Below are 9,889 nucleotides of genomic sequence, written 5' to 3'. Positions count from 1 at the left end.
ATTTCTCAGAATTTACATAAAAAGGGAAGTCTTAAAAACCAAATACTATTGCTGTGCATCTTTATTAAATATATTTCTCCGACAGTATGTATTACTTTAAAGAAGGATTATCATCCTTAAAAGGCTTGTGAACTTATTCCCCCGCCCCCAGTAGGGTGTAATCGGCAAAAGGGCCTGAGGTTAAGGGATGTGGTGAGGGAAAGGGGAGCAGAGGCTGGCGTAGGCTCTCTGGGGTCAGGTTAGTTCGTCACGTAGGAAAGGTCAACGCTGGGCCGTGATGGTTCCTTCCCTCGGGACATAAAGTCGGGGCTGTGGGGCTTCAGCACGCTCGCCCATCTCCCTGGCGCGCTTCTGGGTGGCAGCGGGGGTCCGGAGGTGGCAAGGGGGTGGGGAGAGGAGAGAGCCGGGTCCCCAGGTTGGCCGAGCATCTCCGTCCCCAGCGGGAGGCAGCGGGAAGCCGCGCCCACCGGGGCGAAATTTCCCGAGGCCGGCGCCGGGCCCGAAGCCCGCAGGGAGGGCCGCGCACGCGGGACGCCGCGCGCAGGTCGACCTTAAAGGAGCCGGCGAGTTCAGCGCGCGGCCCCCGCGGCTAAATCGCCGCTATTCCCGGCTAAGCCAAGGTCACCCTTTAATCCCGCCAGGCCCGAGCGGGCGGCACCGGCGGCGGCGGGCGCGCACCTGCGGGCGGCCGCGGGCCCGAGGCGGGGCGGCTCCCGAGGCCGGCGGGCGGGGGGGATTCGCGGTGGGCGCGCCGCGGCGCCAGTGCGTCACGCCGGCGGAGGGACGGTGGGCTGCGGCCGAGCGACCGGCGACGAGGCGCGCGTCCCGGGCTCGGCGACGACCGGCGCCTCATTCATTCGCGCTCCGCCTTCGGGCCCCCGCGGCGCGGCTGAGGTGAGTGCGCGTGGCGCGGCGCGGGGTGGCGCGGCGTGGCGTGGCGGACGAGGCCGAGCGGAGGGCGGCCCGCGGGGTCCCCGGCTGGCGGCGACCCCAGGTGCGCCGGCCTCCATTTTGTGCGAGGGAATGCCGCGCTCGCTCGCTCGCTCAGTCGCCTGCCTTCCCGGGGTCGCGGCGGTGGTGGTGGCGGCTCCCGGGCCGCTCCCTCCTGCCTTCCCACCTGGAGCCCGGGCCGCTCTCGGGATAGCGGGACCCGGGCGGGGTGGGGGCGGGGGCGCGAGCTCCGGGGCCCCGCGCAGGTGGCTCCCTCCCGGCCCGCAGCCCCGGACTAGGAGAGACTGTATGGAGTCTCGGCCCCCCTAGAATCCGGGTCATTGTGGTTCTGGGCCAGGGTTCGCTGCCGTCCATCATGCAGGTCTTGGAGAGGCCTGTGCCGGCGGAGATGGCGAGGATGGAGCCTCGAGTCCGGGGTGGTGTATGGCTCGGGGATCTGGATCGCGTTTACTACGATTATGGTGCTTGGGAAAGAATGATGAAACGCGTTCCTTCCCTTCTGGAAATTTACGCGGGTTTCTTAGCAAAAGTAGATCTTAAGGTAACCACCTGATGCAGGTTCCCCCTTCCCCCTCCAGGCCGTCCTTTCTAAACCTAAATTAAAACGCTGTGAGGATTTTTGTAGGGGATTGGGAGAGGAGGACCGCGTAGCTAAAAGATCACCTTAGAGGAAGAGTTTTAATGTAATTCTCTCAGAATTATTTATTTCTCGTTTGCCAAGATTCTTGAGCATATAGTAATTCCTTGTTTAAATTTGGTTTGCAAATGGGCTTCTTGAATGAGTTATACCCTTGCCTTTTACCGTTGCATCACAACAGGGATTAACATCTGGAGCTCTGGTTGTTGCATAATACATACATGTGAACCCTGGAGAGAATTCTTCTAATGGACCTGGGTTTGGTGTGCTGTAATTTTTTTTAAAAGCACATAATAGGGTGTATAGGTGTTCGTTTCAAACCATATCTTGCTCTATGAAGTATTGACAAGAAGACTTTTTTTTTTTTTTTTTTTTTTTTTGGTTTTTCGAGACAGGGTTTCTCTGTGGTTTTGGAGCCTGTCCTGGAACTAGCTCTTGTAGACCAGGCTGGTCTCGAACTCACATAGATCCGCCTGCCTCTGCCTCCCGAGTGCTGGGATTAAAGGCGTGCGAAGACTTTTAATAACCAATATGGAATAGATTAGGCTCATGTTTATCTATTTCCCTTTAACTGTTGCTCCTTTAGAATAGAGGACGGGGAGAAAGGAACCTGAGAGGAGTTCCTTAGTTAGAAACTTCAGTGCACACGATGGCAAACCGTGCCTGTCAGGCATAGGAATCCAGTAGCCATAGTGGATTCCTCTTCGGATTTATGAAGAGGCTTCGTTTGGTGCACCTAGATACAACCTATGTGAGTCAAGTCACCTCCACACCAGTGGTCATAAATTAAATTGTACCCCTGTAGTTTTGGGTTCCGAAAGATTCATTTCCCTTTATTTTGAGACTTGAAGTCAAGTCTGAGTAGCTGTAAGCGGTTTCCATCCTTTAGTAGACTGTACATCCAGTGAAGGACTTGACTCTGGTCTGGAGAAAACAATACTGAATGAATGCTTTAGAAAGTAAAAATTTCCTGCTACCCTGGTCAATAAAATAAACTCTTAAAGGCATCTAAACTGGTACCATATTAAGTGCCATCCCCTGTAGGAAATCGTGCTTCCTGTTAATGAGGCTTGTTTTACAGGCAGAATCACACAAAGGTCCCTAAGAACTCAAGTCTGTCTCTGGTTAGGGCGTTCGAGTAAGCGAAGACCCATTTGGACCTACTAAGGGAGATGGGGTTGGCTCTCCTAGCAGCTTAAACCTGCCATCCTGCAGATGCTTTTACTTTCACATTGGTTGTTTCTGTGCAGGGCGAGTAGGCCCCCAACTCGGAACAGTTGTGTGTGATTGAGGAGTTTGGAAGTGATCTATCTGGGTGTGTGGTTCATCTTGAAGGTTGCTTAGGATTTTCAGTGATTTATTTATCAGTGGATGAGATATCAAGATGGAATTCTTTTCCGTAAGCACTCAAGCCTGTGTGTACTGTTAAATCAGCTGCCTACAAATGCAGAGTATTTACTTTAAAAGAGGATTTACAATGTACAGGAACCAAGTGGACAGTCAGGAGGTTGAAAAGTATCAGTCAAGGATGGTGTAGAGATGGCTGGTTAGATACGATGTTCCACGAATGGACATGTTCCTTCCCACTTCTGAGATTTGGATTCTGTGCGTATGATGGTGTGATTATTTTGTTCCAAGATGATGAACTCTTCAGACAGTGTGGGGCTCTACCTTTGTTTCTTTAACTCCAGAGTGGAAGTACTGAATTTGGCGTGCCTCATTTGTGAAAGGGTAGTCTGCGGGTCTCTCAGAGACAGCATTACTCAGGTGGGTTCATGAAGGGAAAAGTGATGCTTTAAGGATAGTCAGGGAAAGTTGAGAGTTTGCTAAAACATCAGAAAATAATTGTTGGGGTTCAGCGCATGCCGAACCTTTTCCTGGGGCTAGAAAGATTGTTTAGGTTAGAATGTTGTTTAGTTTTAGACTGCACCAGAGATAGCTTTCATCTATTAAGGAGCCATTAGGTAGGTGTCTCTTTTATGTTGTAGGATACAAAGAAACTGGCCATTTCATTGAGTCTGTAGTTTAATGAAGCATTTTGAATTAAACCTTAAAAGTTCCTTAAAATACAAATTTCTTTTGAAAATTTGAATTAGGAACAAATCAATTTAGTAAATGTTTTTAGGTGCCAAGTTACGTGTTCTGCTTTATTTGTAACTTTGGAAGTGTAAAGATAGTTTAATTTGAAATACTCACCATAGTAAGTACTTAAAAACCAGACACTTGTCTAGGGGATAGAAACATAAATATGCTATAATTCAGAGATTTAGTCTTACGGATGGGCATGGTGCTGTGGGGCACACGAAAGAGGGTACATTGATTTTGTATGAATGAGGGCAGAAGTGCTCTACATAATAATAATGGTTCAACTTGGTCCTGAACGGTAGATGAGATTTTTTTTTCCAAATTATTTTTGAGATATACAGCATGGTGAGACGTGTTCCTAGAGCGCGTGGAAGGGCACCTGACGATGTATTGTGCAGAGACCAGAGTTCAGTTGCCGGGAGAAAAGGAGAACTGGACACAAGTATTGATCTGCGTGTCCAAGGAGAAGGAAAGGTTTTAAATGGCATGTTGGGTCTGGCCTGTAACGTGGTCAAGAGGAGTAGAAATGAAAATGATTGAATTTAAGAGTTAGCAATGGTTTTGGTAGCTGGAAAGTCAAACTATTAATAGATGGATATGCTTAGAGCCCAATTTAGGAATTAATCAGAATGGAGGAAAAGTCAGTGAGTTTGACTTTTTTGTCTATAAATACATTATATATAAATATATTATTAGATAAAGTAATGAGCTGTACCAAAAGGGCATCATAGAGGCCAAATTACACACACACACACATCCACACAACCAGACTGGTTCTAGATATATCTGATGAGCTTATGCTCACACTACATAATGCTTATTTTTCAGTATGATTTCACAGTGAAGGGAAAAAGCAGAAGTTTGGACTTGTACTTTGCTTTGTTGCCTGTCTGTCCGACTTTTGTTAAGCTAGTCTCTGCAGTCCTCAGTTTCCTCAGCTGGGAAAACGTAGCTGGTTAGTTACTTTACTTTGGCAAAGTACCTGCCAGGTCTGACTTGAAGGAGAGAGTTTGATTTGGCTTCGAGTGCCGCAGGATACAGCCCACGTGGCATGGAAGGGATGCTGCGGCCTGACTGTGGTGGGGCTTTTGGTCATTGCTTCTGTTATCTTGGACAATCAGGAAGTAGAGGCATTGAGACTGCCCACAGACCCTCAGTCTGTTCCCCAGCTAGGTCCCACAACCTCTCCAAAGAGTGCCACTAGCTGGGGACCAGATTTTAAACACATAAGCCTGTAAGGAACATTTTTGGTTCAGACCATAATAGTAATAACACCTAGCTAAAAGTGCCATTGACAGAATTACATGTGATGACAAGCCTAAAGGGAAAGTTAAGATTATTATCATTAATGAAATTAGGGTGAGTCTCAGTATCTTCTTCAGCGAACCTTATTTTTTTAATCCCTTTTATTATGTCTCAACATGTGTCTTGTGTAGGAAATTTTGTTGAGGTACATTAAAGCAATCATTTACTTTTTAAAAAATGATTTATTTTTATTTTGTGTGCATTGGTGTTTTGCCTGTATGTATGTATGTATGTGTGTGTGAGGATGTCAGATCCCCTGAAACTGGAGTCACAGATAATTGTGATCTGCCCTGTGGGTGCTGGGGCTTGAACTCAGGACTTCTGAAACAGCTGCCAGTGCTCTTAATCACTGAGCCATCTCTCCAAACCTTAACTTTTTTATTTTAAAAATTGTGTTTTTAGCCGGGCGGTGGTGGCGCACGCCTTTAATCCCAGCACTCGGGAGGCAGAGGCAGGCGGATCTCTGTGAGTTCGAGACCAGCCTGGTCTACAAGAGCTAGTTCCAGGACAGGCTCCAAAACCGCAGAGAAACCCTGTCTCGAAAAAAAAAAAAATTGTTTTTAATCTATCCTGTGTAAACCAAAGCTTTTGATTTTTATGAGGTAAAGTATAAACACAATGTTAATAGAATTCTGATTAAAATATGAAAAACTTCCATTTTCACTAGTATATATATTTATGTGGAGGAAATACACGTTTTTTAAAATTGAAAATAAGTCATGTTGGTCATTTTTATGCCTTTTTATCCTAACTGCTTGTTTTCTTACTAGATGAGTCCTGAATTTCTTTTAAAAAAAATAAAAATGTCGATTAATTGAAAAAAATGTTTCATTTGTGACATTTTTTAAAGAGTTATTTATTATGTATAGAGTGTTCTGTCTGCATGTATGCCTGCTGGCCAGAAGAGGGCATCAGATCTCATTACAATGGTTGTGAGCCACCATGTGGTTGCTGGGAATTGAACTCAGGACTTCTGGAAGAGCAGGCAGTGCTGTTAACCTCTGAGCCATCTCTAGCCCCGATTTGTGACATTTTCAAACATGTATACTATGTTACTTTGGTCTGACTCATTCCTTCTCCTTGCACCCCCATCCTTCTAGCCCTCCCCGCCAATCCCCTTCGACTTTCGTGTTTTTATTTTTTGAGACAGGGTCTCGCTGTGTAACCATCTATCTATCTATCCATCCATCCATCCATCTATCTATCTATCTATAGACCAGGCTGGCCTCAGACTCACTAAGATCTGTGCCTCTGCCTTCTAAGTGCTGGGGATTAAAAGTGTGTGCCACCTTGCCCGCTTCATGTCTAATTTTAAGTAAAGATTTCATGTGTGAGAGGAAACACTATGGTTATCTTTTGGGGTCTGACTTACTTTGCTCAGCATCACCATTTCCAGTTCTATCCATTTTCCTGCAAATGAGAGTTCATTCTTTATGGCTGAGTAATACCTCATTGTGCATATAGACTGCATATTCTTTACCCATTTCATTTACCTATTCATTTGGTGGGTATCTAGTCTGATTCCGTAAATAGGCTATGTTAAATAGGACTGTCATTCATAGGGGTGAATAGGTCTCTCTCTGGTATACTGACACATTCCTCTGGGTATATATACCCAGGGATTACCGCCATGGCAGGATGGCAGGATCATATATATGATGGTTCTCTTAGTTTTGTTCAGGACTCTTACACAGATTTCCATAGTGGCTGCACTGGTATGTTCCCACCAGTGGTAACCCCCTGCATTCTCACCAGCGTTTCTTGTTTTCTTGGTGATATCCTTTCTGACCACAGTGAGATGGAATCTCGGTGTGGTTTTGTTTTGCATTTCATTTATTGGCTTTATTTGTTACTTAGACTTAAAAGTGGAAAACACAGCTAAATGCTCACACCTGTAATCCTAGCACTTACAAAGTTGAGGCAGAAGGATGACTGTGAGATTAAGGCCAGCCTTGAATTCATAGTGAATTCTAGATTAGGTTGGGCTGCAGAGTTGAGATACTTTCTCAAAAAGAAAAAAAGAAAAGGAAATATGCTAATGTCAGCAAAAAGAATTGACATTTTGTTTGTTCTGATTCTTTGGTTTAACTATGTAAAAGTATTTGCTGTTGATTTGAAACCAGGAAAGTAGAGTTAAAGCTAGTCTGCATATGTATTGTTTGGAGGGGCTGGAGACATCTCTGTGGTTAAGAGTGTGTACTCTTCCTGTAAGTTTCTAACACTCTCTTCCAATCTCACAGTTGCCTGTAACTCCAGCTCAGGGGATCTGATGCCTCCAGCCTCTGTGGGCATCTACACATTATACACACACAAAACACACACATGCAAAAACTTTAAGATATTTTTTAAAAATTTTTACGGGGGCTGGAGAAATGGCTCAGTGGTTAAGAGCACTGCCTGCCCTTCTGAAGGTCCTGAGTTCAGTTCCCAGCAACCACATGGTGGCTCACAACCACCTGTAATGAGATCTGGTGCTCTCTTCTGGATAGTTTTATGTCAACTTGACCCAGTCTAAAGTCATCTGAGAGTCAATTAAGAAAATGTGTAAGGACCCAGTCCACTGTGGATGGTGCCATTTCTTTGCTGGTGGTCCTGGGTTCTATAAGAAAGCAGGTTGAGCAAACCAGAGAGAGCAGGGCAGTAAGCAGCATTCCCGTGTATTCTGCATCAACTCCTGCCTCCAGATTCGCTCTCTCCCTGTTTGAGATCCTGTCCTGACTTCCTTCAGTGATGGACCATGGATGTGGAAACGTAAGCCAAATAGACCCTTTCCTTCTCAAGTTGCTTTTGGTGCTTTATCACAGCAATAGTAACCCTACCTAGGACAGAAATTGGTACCAGAACTATGGGATATTGCTATGACAGACCTGACCATGTGTTTTTGGAAGGATTGTGGAAGGACTTTGTAACTTTGGCCCAGAAAAGCCAATGAGTGTTCAAAGCTCGATGAGCTGTTCTGTAGGAGCTAGGAAGATAAAAATGTTGAGAGCAATTCATAGGATGAAGGCCTAGCTTGTGAAGTTTCAGAGGGAAGCAAAGACTACTGGGAAATTTGTACGAAGGATCTGTGATGTCTAGTCAGCTGGAGCTGAAGAGTCGATTCTGATTAATAAGAGATCAGAACCAGTAAAGTGAAACCTTTGCTTTGCTGTGACAGTAAATATTGGCCATTAGGGGCTGAAGATTGAGAAGAGACCAGCATTAGGGGTTGGAGAGATGGCTTAGTAGTTAAGAACACTGGCTGCTCTTCCAGAGGTCCTGAGTTCAATTCCCAGTACCCAATCATTTGTAATGAGATCTTGTGCCCTCTTCTGTCCTGCAAGTGTATATTCAGGCAGCACACTGTATGCATAATAAAAAGAAGAGATCAGCATCACTGAGGTGAAGTCTTCTGGGAAATGTTTCCTCAGAGTCAGCACACACTGTGTTCCGGTGGTGGCCAAGATTGTACTTCATAAAGGCAGGAAAAACTTGGTAGTGTAAAAGTCACTCAGGTAGAACTGGTTTTGAAGGCATAAAGGGGTCATGGAGAACAGCACTGTTGTGCCCTCTTTTGATCTCTGCAGGCAGAGACCTGCATTTGATGCACACATATACATACTGGTACCCCCCCCCACACACACACATACACACCTTGGTGTGGTTCATATTTCAGTATAGTATATCTCTCAGATTTTATTTTCCTCTTTTCTTTGGCAGTGGATAGTTTAAGAACTATGATGTAATTTTAGTAAATGTGATATTCTCCCCCTTTAGTTTGAAATAACTTACTAAGGAAAAATTTGGTATGCACTTAATTTTGTCAGTTTTAACTTCAACTTTAAAAACAGAGCTTTATTACTTTGCTTTATTTTGGGGGTGGGGTGGACTTATGTAGACCTGTGTTCGGTAGCCGTTCCCTTCGGGTTGAACCATTCTACCTTTCAGGGAAGCTCATTCAGATGAGAAGTAAATAACGCAGGTCTGGCAGTGGTGGTGCACGCCTTTAATCCCAGCACTCAGGAGGTAGAGGCAGGTGAAGTTCTGTGAGATCGAGGCCAACATGGTCTACAAGAGCTAGTTCCAGGACAGGCACCAAAACTACGGAGAAATCCTGTCGGGGGATGGGGTGGGGGGAATAAATAACTCAGAGTAGCCTCTGGAAGTTCCTGAAGCCTATGGGATTCCCTAGTCCCCTCTTTCCACAAGATATACAAACAGAAAAGACTGCTGTCACTCTCAGACAAACCAAGCTGCAAAGAAATTCCCATCAGCCATCTTGGAGCAGTCCTGAAGAAGCAGGGACCAGCAAGGCAGCCTGAAAGTAGCCCAGGCCAGCCAACTGTCCAGAAGAAACAGACCAGCTGAGCTACCTAGAAGAGGTTTGACACAGAGCCACCTGGAAAGGAATTCTCCAAACTGGTGAGCTGTCACTATGCTGGGGTGGGCTTTGGTGATGCAGCTGTCTTTGAGTCATTCATGCTCCTGTAACTAGTCCCAGTGAAACTCATTGGTTCACCAATTTGGACTTTGGTAGGAAACATACTTTGGTATGTATATCTGTACATAAAGACCTGTGCCTCTATGTACAGGACTCCCTAACTCTGGGGTGAGTAGAGCGGTGTGAGTGCATGTCACACAATTCCCCCCTGGGTGGGGGGAAGAGTGGTGTGTATGTGTGTTGTGTTTGTATATCACGCAATACGCAAGTTAGACTCAAACATAACTGTAACTGAGGATGCCTTTGAACATCTCGCTCTCCTGTATGTACTTGGCAAGTGCTGAGGCTGAGATTACAAATGTGTGTCACCACATCTGCTTATGCAAATGCTAAAGACTGCGCCCAGAGCTTTGTATGTGCTAGTGAAATATCCTACTGTCCTTCCAACTGAGCTGCAGCCTCTGGCTTACGTTTTTCTTTTTCCTTTTTTG

At 45.7% G+C, this 9,889-nt stretch overlaps 1 protein-coding gene across 4 annotated transcripts in view; it reads left to right on the top strand.

The window, feature by feature from the left end:
• Positions 1 to 500: 500 nt before the first annotated feature.
• Fam169a (family with sequence similarity 169 member A) overlaps positions 501 to 9,889 on the top strand; it is a 60,646-nt gene continuing 51,257 nt past the window's right edge. Inside the window, exon 1 of one of the 4 annotated variants that reach the window (XM_041663310.1) lies at positions 501 to 894. Coding sequence is in view for 1 of the 4 variants with exons in the window: in XM_041663309.1 (XP_041519243.1) it covers positions 1,307 to 1,492 (186 nt within the window). In the remaining 3 variants the exon portion in view is untranslated. Of the gene's footprint in view, positions 895 to 929; positions 995 to 1,220; positions 1,493 to 9,312; positions 9,380 to 9,889 lie in introns of those variants that run through there. The other 3 variants (XM_041663312.1, XM_041663309.1, XM_041663313.1) reach the window with 3 other exon arrangements.

This window comes from Microtus oregoni, unplaced genomic scaffold, assembly GCF_018167655.1.
Source record: "Microtus oregoni isolate MIOR12 unplaced genomic scaffold, Mior012 000014F_ref0000157, whole genome shotgun sequence".
In the NCBI taxonomy this organism is placed as follows: Eukaryota; Metazoa; Chordata; class Mammalia; order Rodentia; family Cricetidae; genus Microtus; species Microtus oregoni.
The sequence above is the reverse complement of the archived record's forward strand: the minus strand, read 5'-3'. Positions and strand labels throughout refer to the sequence as shown.